The 19,512-nt window shown below is 40.0% G+C and overlaps 1 protein-coding gene across 2 annotated transcripts in view; it reads right to left on the bottom strand.

Moving 5' to 3' along the window:
- Positions 1-19,512, bottom strand: part of LOC136857794 (sphingomyelin phosphodiesterase-like) — a 97,377-nt gene that overhangs the window by 63,319 nt on the left and 14,546 nt on the right. For both annotated transcript variants that reach the window (XM_068225327.1, XM_068225328.1), the window contains exon 3: positions 5,118-5,294. In XM_068225327.1, the coding sequence (XP_068081428.1) occupies positions 5,118-5,294 (177 nt within the window). The remainder of the gene's footprint in view (positions 1-5,117; positions 5,295-19,512) is intronic.

Here is a 19,512-nt window from a genome sequence, read left to right as displayed (position 1 = left end):
CAAAATGCCTATAGTTGTTAGATTTAGGAGGAATCCACCAGATGCACTTATCAAGTTCTGCTGTGAAATTGATCCAGTCAGCTTTACAAAGGTTCCAATTAGAATGTGGTGTTGATCAAATTACAGGGATTGTAATACCAATTTCAATTAGGACAGGCTTATGTTCACTAAGTGGAAATTCACCAATCACTTTTCTTGTGATGTTTACAAGAAAACCACTTTCATTACAGCTTACAAAACAGAGGTCTGGATTTGTATTGTTCTATGCAGCTGATCTAAATGTGCCCTTATATTTAGTATCAAGAATTAAATGGAGGCTATTTTTCTCTGCCCATTTCATCATTTTTGGAGTACTTCCAGAGTCCATGGTGACTGTTAAAATCCCCAACATAATTTGTAGGATGTTTTGCAATATGTATGACATGTTCGAGCCAGGGAATGTTAGGTGGTTTGTAGACATTTGTTATAGTAATGCCATGCAACAGTGTGACAACTGTATGTATATTCCCATCCGTGTTTTCAGAAATCAGCGTGTTTTCATTTATGTTGTTACAGATGTAGATGGCTATTCCACACATATCGTGATATGTCATTCCAAGAGCAATATAACCAGGGATATGATCTCTGCTTTGAAAGTGGTCTGCATTAGAAACATGGGTTTTCTGAATGGTGACAATGTCAATATTGTTGTCCAATAAGAGTTTAGATAGTCACACTTTGCTTTGCTGATACTTTCGACATTTAGTTAGAGGAGTTAAATGGTTGGTCCAATGTTTCTTGTTAGGAAGCTCTTAAAAGAGCTGTTGTGACATGTTTGATATGTCATTGTATGTAATTTCCAGGAAGTCAGTGATAGACTGGCTGCTCACTTAGCACCACCGAGGGGTCACGTGTAGGGTATTTTGAGGTTAAACCTATGGACGTGAACAACATCAACCCCCGATGATGATAATGATGATGATGATGATGATGATGATGATGATTACAATGAACAAAAAAAATAAACATGTAAGAAATCTCTACAAAATAGGAACATAAAAAGACATATTTTTAATTAACAAATATTTCATTCCCATGGCCATGTGACTGCTGTTTAATTTTCGTTATTTAGTGACAACTCGCAATGAACTTCCAACGTATTATGTCGTGTTCAGTACACACAGAACATATTGAAGAGATGTTAAGTACAGGACAAAAATGCCCAACCGAACATCAGTGGGATCCAAACCCACAATCTCCCGATTTCATGTCATTTGTTCTATCTAGTTGACCTAGGTATAATTTGTTCTGTTGGGTTCAGATCCCACTGCTGTCCAGTTGGCCACTTTTCTTCCGTACTTAACATCTCTCCAATATACACTATACCTGTACTTCGCTACGCAATTCTACATTGTATACAGAATTCTAGGTTAGGTAGTGTACACGTTATGAGCAAGACTGTGTTAAATTGGATAGCAATTAACGTTACCCTAGAAACATGACGGGGAAGTCACCAAAAGTCTTTTCTCGTATGAAGATTCGGTTAGGGAATTTTCATTGTAATGGTAGGCCCCCTTGCCTACCATCAGTCACAATCAGTTTAGGAAGTTTTCATTATAATGGCTGACACTCACTCTCCACTTGCCTTTTTACATCCTCAGAAAGACTGTCTTAGTAGTTTTCCCACCTGAAATGAACATAGGTCATTACAATGACGACAGTAGGAATGGCGCGATTAAAAACAATGCTTTCATATGAAATACTCAATCAAATGAAAAACCACACATTTTCTCACTTTTGATGAAAAGTATTACTCTGCTGATCTAACAGTCCAAAGTTCCAGAGCTGGAATGACCAAGCCGCAGACAGCCGTGATCTGTGAACACACTTCGTCTTATTTCGGCCGGATGGGGGTGTCGAATAGTGGAGACTCCCAGGGCAAAAACTATGCCCTTTTACTAATCTGTTTCCTAGGAGTACCCGATGAGTTGGAAAAGCTCAGTTCAATACACTGGCGGCGGAAAAATCTATATGACTTGGAGGCAAATTTTTCTTCCAGCCAGAGGAGAAACCCTCCTTTTCACTGCTAATTTGGAATAAAATGAATGTAGAATTTCATAAAAGTGAAGAGGAAGAAGCTTTTCTTAAGAAATGGCTCTTTTCAGGGTTGAATGAGTTATTTATTGAATTGTGTTGCATTAATTTGGAATAGGCCTAAATTGTAATTTTAGACCAGGTCATACTACTACTACTACTACTACTACTACTACTACTACTACTACTACTACTACTACTACTACTACTACTACTACTACTACTACTAAGTGAGCCTCTGCCTTAAGTGTGTACACTGCTCATTCAAAGCAGCGCGTCAGAGTAGGGATCGAATAGCTGGAGTAGTATGATGAACCAATCTGTTACGTACTGGCAGTATCAGAAAATGTATGAACCAGAGGAATGGCATGCTAGAGAAGAAAGTTTTCTAACTCCCCAGCTATTTCTCGCCAATATTCAGTCAGGCTGTTATACTCGGTACGCAGCAGTAATCCCATCTATCGGATTAGAGTGGCAGCATAAACGACAAAGAACATCACAACAAACAATGGTCAATGTAATGTTATTGTTGATCAATGTTATGAGCTTTCAATATTGTAGGCCTTCACATTTACTTGTGTTCCGACTCTGAAATACCACTCTTATTGTAGTCGGTACGGTAAAACTGAATAAAACATAAATGGTCGGAAATTGTATTGTATATAACTTTTGTTATGTAGTACTTTTCGATAGGACCAATAACATAGGTATTTAAAAATTAAATTTTAGACGTTTTTCCCTAAACTACAATTTCATTCAGGGCTAATAAAATTGTTTATAACTTAGAATGTAGTTTCTTATTCCCCGACTCTATATACCGACTTTCATTAAATTATGTTAACCCATTTTCTTGTGGCTCGGCGTTGATATGGACTTGGCAGCAAAAATACAAATTCATGAATATCTGTGTTATCAAAGCCGGTACAGTAACAATATATGACATAAAAGATCGGAAATTTAATTCTATATAACTTTCGTTACGTAGTATTTATCGATACGACCACTAATAATATAAATATTTGGGAATTACATTTTAGGCCTTCCCCTAAACTACCATTTCACTCAGCATGAGTAAAATGATTTATAGCCAAGATTGTAGTGGCTCATCCTCCGAATTCACATACCGATTTTCATTAAATTCTCTTCAGCCGTTTACTCGTGATGCGTGTACATACATACATACATACAGACAGACAGACAGACAGACAGACAGACAGACAGACAGACAGACAGACAGACAGACAGACAGACAGACAAGACATACATACAGACAGAAATTACAGAAAAGTAAAAAGTGCATTTCCTTGTTGCTATGGACATGACCGATACATAAATGCCATTTTTCTCAAATCAGAGCAATGTACAGACAAAACTCTTATTTTATATATATACACTGACTGACAGAACAAATGCAACACCAAGAAGGAGTGGTCAGAACTTTATGCCAATTGCAGGGTAGACTGACGTCACTGAGGTATGCTCATGATGTGAAATGCGCCGCTGTGCTGCGCACGTAGCAAACGCCACGTCAACCGCCATTCTTCAGCATGTGCAAGACACCCTGGCTGTTCCAATATCAACCAGAACAATTTCCCGTCGATTGGTTGAAGGAGGCCTGCACTCCCGGCGTCCGCTCAGAAGACTACCATTGACTCCACAGCATAGACGTGCACGCCTGGCATGGTGCCGGGCTAGAGCGACTTGGATGAGGGAATGGCGGAACGTCGTGTTCTCCGATGAGTCACGCTTCTGTTCTGTCAGTGATAGTCACCGCAGACGAGTGTGGCGTCGGCGTGGAGAAAGGTCAAATCCGGCAGTAACTGTGGAGCGCCCTACCGCTAGACAACGCGGCATCATGGTTTGGGGCGCTATTGCGTATGATTCCACGTCACCTCTAGTGCGTATTCAAGGCACGTTAAATGCCCACCGCTACGTGCAGCATGTGCTCGGCCGGTGGCACTCCCGTACCTTCAGGGGCTGCCCAATGCTCTGTTTCAGCAGGATAATGCCCGCCCACACACTGCTCGCATCTCCCAACAGGCTCTACGAGGTGTACAGATGCTTCCGTGGCCAGCATACTCTCCGGATCTCTCACCAATCGAACACGTGTGGGATCTCATTGCACGCCGTTTGCAAACTCTGCCCCAGCCTCGTACAGACGACCAACTGTGGCAAATGGTTGACAGAGAATGGAGAACCATCCCTCAGGACACCATCCGCACTCTCATTGACTCTGTACCTCGATGTGTTTCTGCGTGCATCGCCGCTCGCGGTGGTCCTACATCCTACTGAGTCGATGCCGTGCGCATTGTATAACCTGCATATCGGTTTGAAATAAACATCAATTATTCGTCCGTGCCGTCGCTGTTTTTTCCCCAACTTTCAACCCTTTCGAACCACTCCTTCTTGGTGTTGCATTTGCTCTGTCAGTCAGTGTAGATGTACCGAACATGACCTAACACGTTAAAAGTTTATTTCGAGTACAATGCGGTTGTGAAAATTCGATAACTGAATAGTGACAAGATCAAGGAATTAGCTTGTAAAATCCCTATGTCAAACATTCCACCTCTACAATACTGTGAAACGTCTTTATTATTAAGACTACATTAAACTACAATAATGAGACATGTTTCGTCCTGCTTTCGGGATATCTTCAGTCAAATAAGAACAAGATCCCTTTAAAAAATAAAGTTGCTAAGGCTTTTATCAAATAGTTGAACTTTGTCCTTACTTTATTTTTTAAAGGGGTCTTGTTCTTATTTGACTAAAGATGTCCAGAAAGTGGGTCAAAATAGCTTACTGTAGTCTTAATAATAAAGACGTTTCACAGTATTGTAAAGGTGGAATACTTGACGTAAGTATTTCACAAGTTAATACTTATGGCAATACGGGCTCAACCATGAAGTTTATTATGTGGAAGATCAAGGAAGGTGAAATAGCAATAAGAATCATATCTGCCTTCCAATGGGTGGACTTTTTCATACATTTTTGATAAAGTTAGATTATAAATTTCCTATTTGTCTTACAACACTATTTGTACTTACATTTGGCTGAGTATGTACTGTCCTGCTAATTGCTGGCTTGTCACCAAGAATAACATTCACTGTCCAGTCAACATCATAGTTGGTCTCTTCCATACAATCACTTCCCTGCAAGACTGTCGCACATATCTTCTCAGGAGTCAGGCTGGGTGTGTTCTCTATGATGTACGTCACAGTTCCCTGTAGGGATGGGACAAACTGTTACTTTACCGTAACATGTTCCTATGTATCTGTTACAGTGCAGTATTAGCTTGGAGTATTAGGATATAAAAGTAATATAATACAAGTTGCAGGTCAACATTTGGGGGGAAAAATTCACCATACCTGCTGTCTCTTGCAGCCCTTAAGCGCACCTAATAAGTACTTGTAAATAGCAATACTCTATCTTCATCTCGCTTTCTTCCCTCCCACTCTCTCTTTCACCAGCTCGTCACTCACGTTCTTGACTATTCCTAGAATATGTTTGCAGTGACCCATATACACTCCGAAAACTAATACTTCGAAATCTTCATTTATAAAAATCGCCGTGATTGTTAGGCATCTCTGTGTATTCCTAGATGTTCAAGGATCTGTAGTTAAACAGACACTGGGACCCAGTATTATAAAATATGCTGATGAAAGAGTGTCGTATATACTTCAGATTCTGCCCGAATGAGAGATGAGGAAACAGTCCTTCTATCAGGCAAGACGTAAGCAGAGTTTAATCCAGTACACTTTCCTTTATTTATATTTCTTTGTCTTTTTATGTTGCACCAGCTTAGACTAATATTATGATGATGATGAAATAGGATAGGACAGGTCTAGGACGGAAGCGACCGTGGCCTCAATTGAGGAACAGTCCAGCATTTGCTTGGTCTATACATGGGAAACCACTGAAAACCATCTTTAGGGCTGCTGACAGTGGGGTTAGAACCCACCATCTCCTGAATACAAGCTAACAGCTACATGACCCGAACTGTATAGTCAACTTGCTCTGGAAATCCAGTATAAAAATCTAAAAAATCTTCATCTTCCACCATAAGATGAAAGTTGGGAATATGCAGTGAACAACTGTGTAAGTGGCTTGTCTAGCATCTTTTTCTCTATATCACTCCTTTTCCTTTGTAGTGGTAAAAATGATGACAACAGCAGGTTGCAGTTGACGATGACGAACTTTCAGGAGGGACAGATTCACGTGATGGCACTTGTGATGGCTTTTCAGGACCTGATACTTGAGTTCCATGTACATTAATGAGAACTAAATGAACCAGTTGAATTTTGTATTATTATTATTATTATTATTATTATTATTATTATTATTATTATTATTATTATTATTATTATTATTATTATACTCACTTCTTTCTGCCTTATACTACCATATTCATCAATTCACTATTCATACCAAACTCCACTCATGTGCAAACAGCATAAAATTACCATACTTCACTCCTAAATCCAATAAACAACTCACTAATTACTTTTCCAAATTTCGTTAGCGCTTTCAAACTTACGCATATATCTGATACATCTGTTCTAATACACTGCAAACATCCGATACCAACTATCAATACACCAATTAACCACTTTTCTTAGCCTTTTACCACCATAAACTCTTCAAACTCATAGCCTATCTTATACCACCACAAACAAGCCTCCAAACAAATACCATTATCAGATAACCCATTAATTACTATCCCAGACTGCACACCAAATACTCACTTCTCTTAACCTTATACTACCCTTTATCGGAAACATCCCTTCATTTTTTCAAATTCCCTCGTTTGCTCTTGGATCATATTTTTGAGTTGCTCGAAGGGGCAGACTTCTACGACCACCTCTTTTACAGCTCTTCTGATTGTTTCCATGTCTTCCCAGCTCATATTCCCGCTGGAAGTCGGACTTGGGTTCAGCTCGACCCCGCCAATCCATAGCAGTATTATCGTCACTGCCGCTGCTAGCATTAATTTCCCATTCGTTTCCATTTCCTTATTACACCCTCCTGGTTTCACTTCTTTCTTTTTTCTTCCCTGCCATCCTCCTATGGTCGTCCTATATTGCTCCACACCAATCATTACTAGTAAACTCCTCACTGCCTTCCTGCACTCCCTTCTCCCACTCCTGGGACCTTCCACTCCATATGTCTGCACTCGCCAGTGGCTTAGGCTGAACTGTGCCAGAGGAGGTACCTTTCAAGTGAAGGTTTAATTTTCAGAATGCCAGCTGGGAAAGATTCACCAATGAGCTTGATACAGAAGTTGCCAAGATCCCACCGCAACCTGAGATGTACGAGGCATTTGTCAAATGCGTCCAGACAGCCTCTAGAAGGAACATTCCAAGAGGTTGTAGAACAAGTTACATAAGAGGAATGACTAATGACAGAAAAACAGCTGATGAACCATTACAAAGATCTTTTTGAGGCTGACCCATTTGCTGATGAAACTATCCAGGTTGGTGAGGAATTGCTGCAAACTATCTCAGCAAATCGCAGAGTTAAGTGAACCTCACTGGTAGAGAATCTGAACATGAAGTTGAACAGTAGGCAAGCCTGGAATCTCCTGAAAAACCTCAGCGGTGACCCAACAAAACCTAGAAACTTCACCACAATTACAGCAGACCAGATTGCAACCCAATTACTCATGAACAGGAAGATTAAAGGTCGGAGTACACGGGAGCAACTGGAACGAACCCCAGGAAGTGAGAACCATAATCTCCGAGAACCCTTCACCTTCAATGAACTAGAGTTTGCCATCTCCACCTTGAAATTAAATAAGGCTGCTGTCATCGATGATATCAGAGTAGAACAGATCAAGATGTTTGGCCGGACCACTCTGCAATAGCTGCTTACAATGATTAATGAGTGTGTATCTAAGCTTTATATTCCCAAGCTCTGGAGGGAAGCTCGAGTGGTTGCACTACTTAAGCCTGGTAAGGAGCCAAACGATCCTAAAAACTTTCGCCCAGTATCATTGTTATGTCATTGTTTTAAGATCTTCGAGCGCCTTATTCTTAACCGAATTAGTGGCATCCTCAAAGGAAAGTTCATTCCCCAACAAGCTGGTTTTCGACCTGGAAAGTCATGCTGCAGTCAAATATTGAACCTTACTCAACACATCGAGGATGGTTTTGAACAGCATAAGGTAACAGGAGTTACCTTTGTTGACTTAACAGCTGCCTAAGACACCATCAACCACAGGAATTAGCTGAGGAAAATTTATCAGCTCACCAATGATTATCAACTAAGATATCTTATTGGCATTCTTCTGCAGAATAGAAGAATCCAACTCTCTCTCCATGGTAAGAAGAGCAGATGGCACATACAAAAGAACGGTTTACCACAAAGCAGTGTGCTAGCCCCTGTGCTCTTTAACATTTACACTAATGATCAGCCCATAACGCAACATACCAGACTTTTCATCTACGCCGACGATACTGCAGTGACTGCCCAAGGAGGGACATTTGAAGAGGTGGAGGGAAAGTTGACTTCTGCACTAGATACTCTTGGCTCTTACTATGAAGGCAATCGTCTAAAGCCAAATCCCAACAAGACTCAGGTGTGCGCATTTCACTTAAGGAATAGAGAAGCTTGGCGGGAACTGGACATTACATGGCAAGGCAACCGACTAGAACATTGTCCAACACCTGTGCATCTAGGTGTTACTCTTGACTGAACACTGTCCTTCAAGAAACATTGCCACAACAACAGGCTGAAAGTTAGTTCACAGAACAATATTTTGAGAAAGCTCACAGCCACCACCTGGGGAGCAAGCCCTCATGTCCTGAGAACCTCTGCTCTTGCTTTGTGTGTGTCCGCTGCAGAGTACACTTCACCTGTGTGGGGTGCATCCACTCACACCAAGCAGGTTGACATTGCAATCAACAAGACAGTACGAATCTTGTCGGGATGTCTGAAGCCAACTCCAGTTGACAAACTCTACCCGATTGTTGGAATAGCTCCCCCCACTACCAGAAGGGCTGTTGCTGCTGATGCAGAGAGGACGAAGGAGACTAATGATTCTCGCCACCCACTGCATAATCACCAGGCTGTAGTCCGTCGACTGAAGTCGAGAAAGAGCTTCATCACCAGGACTCAAACACTGGTAGGAACATCGGAGTTTAACCGCATCACCAGGTGAAAGAGCATGCTGCCGTCTGTTACTCCTGCAATCCTTCAGCAATGAGGCAGCATATGAAAGATTTTCAACATAATTTTACTAGCATTGATCAGGATCTCACAGTTTTACAGGTTATTAATAAAAGTACTTTACTTGACATCACTGAGAGCTGTTTTATTCACCTGGACCAATACTTTAATGCAGGTTTGAATCTTAATGACATTTCTGAGAAACCAAGAGTATTGTTTATTTTTTGATAGCGTTTTTCAGACTTAGAAAAGCGTCTAATAGCAAATTAGTTTTTCATAACATACAGAAAACGTTCTCACGCCACGCCCTCTCGCCGCATTGCCCTGCATAATTCCCCTCCCTATTCCCTCCTTCCTTCATTGCCATTGGCTCCGGGCCCCTCCTACTCCTTCTCAGTGCCTCCCCTGTTTTGCTTCCCCCTCCCTTCCCCTCCAATGCAGGTGCCTTGGTCACGGTGTCTTGGCGGCTCTCAGTGTCTTCCCTAACGTCTAATAACACATAATAATTACGCTCCCAGAGGTGAGTCTCTTATTCACGTAAATTTTTACGACAAGATTTTTTAAAAAGCCTTTCTTGATATTATTTTCTTTCTTTTTTATTTGCTTCAGGTCCTAGTTTGAACTGAGAACAGTACCCTGGAAACACAGCGTCCGCCAATATTTTTCATCAAAAAGATCTTGTTATCTAATACTTAAAGAAAGCGGCTATGTTAGAGAAGACATATGTTTTATCACGTAAAATAGGAAGTTACGTCTTTTGACTGGTTGTGTTATTTTACTAACAGCCATTTTTAACCAATAGAAAAATTGTTTCTTCATTCTTGCACTGGTTACTCTAATACTCAGTGAATGTTTAGCAAGTAAACCTTTTACACATATCTTCTTACAAAATTAAAAATTATGCTTTTGGACTTTTATAATAGTGAAACATTGGTTTTTGTCCACACATGGTTTAATGTTTTTAGATTCAGAGGACTTTTATCAAGAGGACGTATATTCATAGTTTTAAGACTGTTGGTGCTATTTTTTAAGTTTAAGTCATAGGTTAATGTTTATGGATCCCGTTTTTAATTAGGTCTTGCCAGTTCTGTAAAATTTGTATGTACTTTATGCATTGTTTATTGTAACTTTGTCTATGTATATTTTTCTTATATTTGGTTGATGATGATGCACACCAGCATCAAAACCGGTACCGAGTATAATAAAATGTTATAATTTTTCTTATAACATTATATGGTATTGAATAGGTGGACCTCTCTTGTTTCCATTAGATTAGTCGGAAATAACCAGGAAAATCTAATGAAACCATCCACACAACACTAGAATGAATTTATTGGCGTTCCCCTTTGATTGGGGGAAGGGTCCGATGTAGTCTATATAGAGGCGTTCCATGGGGTGTGACATTTGGTGAGATGATAACAGACCTAGCTTAGTGGACAAGGTGCGTTTTCTAAGCAAACAAGATTTGCAGGCTTTTACCAATTCACGAATTTCGCCGTCCATACCTTTCCAAATGAACATCTCTCGGATCTTTTCCCCTAATAGGATCTCATGATAATACTTGAAGATCATAGGCACAAGAACAGCTGGAACCACTACTTTCATCTTTTCATCATGCCTCGACGGGCAACACAAAACCCCGTTTCTCAATACATAAGGGACGACATGTTCCCCAGAAGAAAGGGTTTCAATAATAGGGGCCAGAACAGGATCTTCACGCTGATATTTTTCAATATCCCTAAACAACATGGGGGCATCAGTTAGAATGGCATTAATACCCGAAGGCATATGCGTGGGAAGAGAAGAACTATCTTCCTGTTCGGTGGTCTCCTCATCATGAGAAAACATGTGGCTTATTCCATCCGCAACAACATTTTCAGATCCTCTGATATGCCTACCATCAAACTGGAATGCAGAAATCCTGATGGCCCAGTGGCCTATACGCCCAGTACAACGTGACCTAGCTAATACCCAACTTAAAGTTTGGTTATCAGTTTCTAGGTCAAACTTGACATGTTCCAGATAGAGTCGGAACTTCTCTAGTGCAAATAAAACAGCCAAACCTTCAAGTTTACAGATAGAATATTTGGCCTCTTGGGCCGATAATGTCCTAGAAGCATAGGCGATGGATCACTTTCCAAGTTCATTTTCCTGAAGAAGCACAGCAGCCGCCGCCGATGACGAGGCGTCGGTTTGAATTATGAATTTCTTCAAAAAATCAGGCATAGCAAGGACAGGGGCGTTGCATAAAGCTAATTTCAGATCTTCAAAAGCGGCTTGTTGAGACGGTCCCCACTCAAATTTGACGCCTTTCCTACGAAGTAAGTTCAAGGCCGCCACTCTGTTAGCGAAGTTAGGAATAAATTTCCTGAAGAAATTCACCATGCCTATGAACCTAGCAATACCTTTGATGTCCTTAGGAGGTTTGAAATCACGGATGGCCTGTGTTCTGGAATGATCGATAGAAACACCATCGGGTGACACAATATGCCCTAGGAATGACATAGAAGGTTTAGCAAAAGCTACCTTAGATAACTTGACAGTCAACCTGGCCTTACGAAGGCGACTGAGTACCTCCTTTAGATGATCAAGGTGTTCTTCAAAGGTCTCAGAAAATACGACAACATTATCGAGATAGTGATACAGATATTCAAATTTGATGTCAGAGAAGACTCTATCTAGCAGTCTAGTGTGAACAGCTGCCCCCGTGGGGAGCCCGAAAGGCATGCAGTTGTACTCATACAAGTTCCAATCCATGGCAAAAGCTGTTAGATGTTTCAATTTTTCAGCTAGAGGTATTTGATTGTATGCCAGATTGAGATCAAGGATGGTAAAGAACTTAGCTTTCTGAAACCATGAAAAACAAGAGTGAAGGTCGGGAAGAGGCACAGATTGTAACACCACCTTCCGATTTAAAGGTCTATAGTCAATCACAGGCCTGAAGCCGTCTTGGGGTTTCGGCACCAGAAAAATGGCTGATGAATACGCCAACCTAGAGGGTCGAATAATACCGTCCTTTAGGCATCTGATCGATGATCTCTTTAAGAGCCTTCATTTTAGGTGGAGACAGCCTATAAGGTGGAAACCTAACTGGGATCGAATCCATAATCTCAGTCTTGTACTCGATAAGGTCAGTAACACAAAGAGTATCAGAAAATACATCCGGAAACGACCGACACGATTTACGAATACTTTCAGCCTGCTCCTCAGGAAGTTGTCTAAGGTCTAACAACATCTCGTCCTGGGTAGGCAAAACAGATGAACATGACACAGAGTTACATTTTAGCAAAGGAATTTTACAATTATTAGCAAATTTGAAGGTGCATGACTTGCTCTGAATGTCGAGCACTAGACCAGTGGAAGACATGAAATCTGCTCCTAATATTACGGGGCAAGACAAGTGCTTAGCCACAAACAATTTTATTTTCCAAGTGAATTTAGAAATACGAATTTTGGCAAAGATGAAACCTACAATTTTTAATGGAGAGGAGTTAGCTGAAACGTATTGTACTGAAGACGAACAATGATCAGAAAACTTACAGTCAGTCTTTAATTTAGAATACCATTCAGCCGAAATAATAGAACAAACACTCCCAGAGTCTAATAGAGCAGTGACCGGTTCACTGTTCAATTCAATTTTAAGAAAAGGTACAAGTGCGGGGGTCTCCGCCGCAATCCTGAGGCATTCCTTAGGACCTTCAAATGATATATTAGAAGGGCTTTTACACTGACCCAAGCTTTTGGTGGATTTAACCGGGGCTGAGTCTTGGGAAGATGAACATGCACTCTCAGCCGATGACTCTAGTCAATTTCCATTATTGGAGTTCGCGGAGGTTGCACCAGAAGTTGAGCAGGAGGGGGTGCTATTGGCATTAGGGCAAGTTTTGACGAGGTGGGTAAACGAACAACATTTGAAACATCCTTGAGATGACCCTGCCCCATTCTTTGTCCCACTGGATATGATCAAAGAGCACTTGTTATCGAGATGTTCCATAAACCCACATGCATAGCATTTACGGGTGGTGAATGTTCGGCGAGGTGAAGGCCGAAAACTATTGGAAGACGGAGGGGGCTCCTTCGCAACTCTTAAGGTGTCGGCATACCTAACTCCTTCGGCCGAGACCGCCATAGCCTCTAATTCTGAAAAGCTTTGAGGGCACGACGCAAAACACAAATACGACCTGTAGGGTGGGGAAAACCCTTCAACAACCGTCTGCACAATTTGATCTTCAGGGAAATGAAGAGCGAATACCCTGGTGTAAAACATAATATCTTGGATGAAATCTGCCAGATTTTCATCCAGTTGCTGTACTCTGAAATAGTACTTTTGGATTAAGGAAGACATGGCTCGAGCCGGAATGAAGTTAGCCAGCAGATGGGCGTGGAAGTCTTGTATGGAATATCGCTCAGCTATGGCTCTAACTATCTTGTCCGAGAGGACACCTATAAAGTGAGGCTAACTAATTTGAAGAATTTGAGAGTGAGAGAGGGAAAACACTAGTGCGTGATCCTGAAATTCAACTAAGAATCTTAGAAACGAAATGACATCATTAGTGGAGTTTACGGAAAATTTTGACTTCCCCTAAGTAACATAGCCAGCGGATGGGGCAAACTACTAAAACGAGGTGACATAATAGGTAACGGCCTAGAATGTTGAGAAGTCTCTAACATCGTATTATTTAAAAAGAAAGGTGGAATTTGTGTACGACGATCAGGATCATTTTCTAATTGAGCAGAAGTTTCTGGAGTTGCCACAGATTTCCTACTTTCTGCACATTTGGATGAATCCTCCTCAGCAGGCAAGTTGATCAAAGGGGCTTGATCAGATTTGGGAGCAGCTGCCCCAGTCAACAATTGCCTAACTTTCTTTGACATTTCTGAAAGGTGTTCAATGAGGTTACTAGCCTCCTTAGCATGATCTTCTTTTAGTTTGAGAGACAATAGGTCCCTAACCCTGTGATAAAAATGGAACAGTCTAGCCTGCACTCTTTTAAGTTGATTAAGAGATGGATCACTTATTTCAAAAAAACTTACTACAGATGCTAGCTCGATGGTGTTATTAGTGATAGTGGAGAGAGCCTCACCAATTTCCTTCTCCCCCAAAATTGGGATAGAAATAGGCAATTCAAGTGATTCCTTAAGTTTGGCAGTATCTGCCACAACCGTGCCTCCAGATTGAACATTTCTAATGAGTAATTCATAAATTAATTCCTCCTTGCGCAAGTACCCGGGGTGGAGGACTTCGCGAGAGCCAGACATGATGATATAAAATTTACATTTTTAGAAATCTTCCCAGCGACTGAGAAAATTCTTAGAGTTTGGTGCAGATTCTATGTTTAGCCATCCAAAGGGGCTTAATTGAGACCCATTCAACCACACTCTGCTACCACCTGTTACGGGGGTAACCGTGGAGCAGAAAGAGGTTAAAGAAGGTGCCGGGGTGAATGGGACCATCTACAATATTAAAATTAATTTAAAACTTGAATTGAAGATTATATTTCTTTTAGAACTTCAAACTTAACAATTTTTCACTAGGTGAACATAACAACATATCAGGTACAAAAGCAATCATGAAGCAAGACTAGGAAAATTCAAAAACAGTGAACTTTACAGATTCTGGGCTTCAGGCCCATAGTTTTACAATTCCAGATATACCAGATCCAGTTTACAGAACTTCAATTAAAAATAAGGAATCCTTTAGTTAAGGGCAGAAATCCCCTAATTCAAGAGCACTTGCTCCCAAAATACAATATCTAGCCTTCCAGAGGCACATGTTACTTTCACAAACTTTGGAAAAAGAGCTAACAGGCTCTCAGTTTCTTACAGCCCACTCAGGGCAACATCAAAATTTACAATCTTTGGCCTCTCAAGGCACTACTTACAAATTGAAAATCATTTTGTACAGGGGTATCCAGTACCCAACCTACAGGGCCTTTGTGAAAAAGAACAGGTTAAGTAAATGGCCCAAAACACAAACAGAATGGAGACGTACACTGCACTCCCAGATAATGAAAATTAAAACCTACAGGGCTCTCGGCCAATTAAACAGGGGCTAATCCCAAGCTACTTGAGGTGGCACGCATGGAAATAACGGTAATATATTATAGAAAACAGGTTGCTAAATTGCAGACACCTCAAATCAAGATGAAGGGGAGCTCGAGAGGGTAACACACTCTCTATCCCTGATTTACAATTAAAGATATTATGAAGTTTTTACATTAGCCGAAAGAAAAGTTACATTTTAGAAAAGGTTACATAGTAAGGTTTCGGATCTTCCCCTCAGAATAATTTGCGGCTACAGCAAGAAAGATGGAATTATGTGGCCATTACCTTGTAGATGTTCTGCAGACTGAAGAAAGAGGCAACCCCGCCTCCTGCCTTAACACACACACAAATTGACGATGATCAATTGGCAAGGAAACGTGAAAAGCTGCCGTTTATAAACCCTTAGGGAAAGTTCGAGATCATTAAAGTCTAATCAGGACACACCCTCTTAATTTTATTGGTTAAGTTCAAAAGTAACACTCAAAATCAAACAAGAAGCCTGTGATAGGTTGAAAATTAATTTCAGAAATTTTTCATTGGCCAGATTCAAAATTGGCAGAAATAAAAACGAAGTATTGCCAACCCAAAAATAACTGAACATAGATCAGTTACAAAAACCTAGAAATACCAAACTTCTTTGAATTATAAGTTCTTCCACCTTGAACCAGAGTGCATGATCATAGTTTTTAGTAGTGTCATCTGTAGAAAAATATCCAAACTTCTTGATGTATATCAAAACAAAACAAGGAGAAATTCAGTCAGTTTAGGAAACTTCACAACAAAACAATTACTTAATATCTCAGTGGAAACATCTTCTGATTAAAGTTCCAACTTGTTGTGTTATTATTTTCACTTGTTGATCGATAGGGGAGTTCTTAAGGCACTGATTTTGAATGCACGGCGTTGAGGTGTACCTCCTGGTACAGTTGTTGTTGTTGTTTATTATTATTATTATTATTATTATTATTATTATTATTATTATTATTATTATTATTATTATTATTATTATTATTATTATTATTATTATTTATGTACCTTCTTACAACGCATTTTTAAGAAACTGTTTCCCTGTTATTGAGTTTTTGTCTACTTAAATTGTATTGGATCTTTTACTCATTGTCCACAACACAGCGTGAAACACGAGATTCAAAGTGGGAAGACCACGTGTAACAATTTTGAGGAACTTTGCTTCTGGATGTATTATTACCAGTAACCCTAATACAAAGCACTTTGAATAAGTAAAGAATATCTGTAACAGGCCAGCAAGTAACAGGGTAGGAATATCAGCACTGCCTCTAAACTGTTACAAAATGATCGCTCGCGCCTGCGCAGGAGGCGTGCTTAAAGTGAGCTGCTGTGCTCCCTAATATCTGTTAGCCAATCACAAACTCTCTGCCTCTCCCTTGGTTTTTCTCAGGCAGTTATTTTTGTATTAAGGTCTCCAGCGGAACATAATATTTCTCGAACAGCGTACTCTGATGGAAGAGAATACATTATCATATTATGATAGGTAACGTCCATCTCTAGTTCACTGCAGACATAATTGTATTACTTGAGATCAGTATAAGAAATGGATGGAAAAGTAAATGTACTTGCCCTGGCAGTTGCCATAATGGACAGAAACCTGAAATGTGATTGACAAAGCCTTATATAAGGAACTGAGAAGTTTTCTCCTATGACAGACAGCAACCTGATTATAAAAACTGAAACACCACACAGACTATACAACACTCAGTAGTTTCTCAAGAAAGAAAGATAGGTTTCACATCGAGCTGCTAAGCCACATCTTTGTTTTATTTTCTTTAAATTATAAAAAACATTGAGGAATGCAATATGAGCATATTCTATACCTGTGATAAATTTGGAACTGACTAATTATTTAATCTAACATGTAATGGATAACAGTTTCCCTTGAATATGTACTCAACAATTTATGTATTCGCCAGAATTCAAAGCATGGCTGTCTTGGCAAGAAATCAGTAACAGTGTCCTTGGCTATTATGCCTCCTACTTTCTGAGTCTCTAGAAGGATGCATTAACTTAATCTGATAGGATATCCAGCATCACATTTAGATCTAGAGATGGATAGTTGTCTATTGAGTGATCTATAGAGAATGCACTGGTACCCTGACAGCCATATCAGAACCTGTCTAGACACACAAAACTTTAGAAGCTATCCTTTATTCTTAGGAACCTACAAATATTTCAGTGAAATAAATAAATCACGTTAGATGCGTGACACATTTCCTTTCTCCAACATATCTTCATCAGGAGGGCTTGAACACTTACCGAGGAGCCAACATCATGCTCTCCCTACTGATGAAGCTGGGAAGCAGTAACAAGCTCATTGGGAGTGTAGGAGAAGTGGATATAGAAGGACTGGGATTGATGAGAAGATATATGAAGATACAGAGAATGTCCTTATCATTTTGTGTTTTTGTGTCTGTCCTTGTCTTCTCTTTTTGTTGCTCCCTCTTCCAACACTGACCCAACATTATGTTTATCCTACTGTGTGTTCCTTTTTCAAGTTCCTTTCTATACATGACTCTAAAACAGTGAAAATTAATCTAAATGGGTTTTGAAGTACCAAAAAAAGGAATTTCAAAATAAAAAACAACTTAAGTTTTCTGAATGGTAATGAAACCCTACTAATTCTAACTTACCAACTTACTAGTGAAACACCTAGGTTTTTGAAAAAAAAGTCTAAACTGACACGAGTGCAGCAATGTAGCAAAATAAAACTACTACTATCACTGACTATGAGTATATAAATTTTCAGTTAACAAAGATACAGTATGATAACACATAATTCACAATTGATCCATCAGGCTGTATCAAAATAACTGAACTATTACCAACTTGCTACGTAACATAACATCTACTGAACTCACTGAATTCCAACTACAACTGACTAATTGAACTGAACTCATATAAAACACACAGAAGATCACGACTGAACCACCAAGACAAATGGTATCACTACAGCTGATCTATGACAACTCACTACATACATGAATAGCACTTCAACTTCCTGAAGTCTCACAGTCTCTGCACTTCACAATACCATCCACAGCAGACTCTCAGCTATCCAGCTCGTGACTATCTGGTCTCCATACTATCTGGCCCACTTGGTACTGTAATACAGTACAGTACTGTACTTTCCCAAAGCTTTAGCAAGTAGGCTCCTGCTAGAATGCTATGTGATCTTTCAAAATATTTTATGCATATCTTTGGAGTCACAAGTATAAGTTACAGTACAGTTTTGTTAACACGTATGCATTGAATAAATTATCGGAAAAAAGCTCTTGAACAAATGAGGAGCATCCTTTTAAAACTTATTAAATGCAGTCGAGGTCAGAATATGTTTTGATGCGGTTTCCCGCCAATTAGGATATACCTTTTAACACTGTTGAATTACAGTAGATCGGGTCATTTTGTATTCTTTCCCATAGGAATTCAGTGCTGAAAAACATGATTCGGAACAAATCGTATTATGTGCACCACGGCGAACAATTCAAAACGTATTATGTTCCCGTTAATGTTTTCCACCCTGTATTTATCCCGCTCTTTTGTTGGCTGTTCCTGCTAGTTTTATATCGTACTTGACAATGTGGTATTGCTTGCATGCCCTTTCACTTTTGATCACAATGGAGGATATTCACCCGTAGGAGAGTGTTTCCACGGGCCTGAAAGTGAAAAAGTGAATCTTCCTCCATACACAGTTCAACATTGGGTTTCGGACAACATCCACGGATGCTTGTAGTTACTGCGCTCGAATGCTCTTTCAGATTAAATCTGAAAAGCATAGGGATAAAAAGAACTGTTTACTAACTGATATGGGAGCAGATAATATTCGCTCACAGGGTTTTCACAAACTTATGAGGGAACAACCTGCTAACACAATGTTCTTCTGCTTTGATTTGCAACAGGTACAACCGCTTCCTAAATTATCAATTGGCGAAGCGTTCTATTCGTGCCAAATATCATTTTACGCACCGTGTGTTAGCGATGTCAGTATTCAGAATCCAAAATTTAATGTGGGGAATGAGACTGAGGCTGAAAGAACGCCAAACGAAGTGCCATCAGCTATTACTTCATTTTTAGATGAGGTACATTTCAATAAATCGATCACCTGTATCAGGCTGTTCGGTAGACAGATGTGGAGGCCAAAACAAGAACATGCATATTATCCATGCTCTAGTTTACTGGCTAAAAACCAAAGCACCCGCT

This window comes from Anabrus simplex, chromosome 1, assembly GCF_040414725.1.
Source record: "Anabrus simplex isolate iqAnaSimp1 chromosome 1, ASM4041472v1, whole genome shotgun sequence".
Taxonomy (NCBI): Eukaryota; Metazoa; Arthropoda; class Insecta; order Orthoptera; family Tettigoniidae; genus Anabrus; species Anabrus simplex.
The sequence above is the reverse complement of the archived record's forward strand: the minus strand, read 5'-3'. Positions and strand labels throughout refer to the sequence as shown.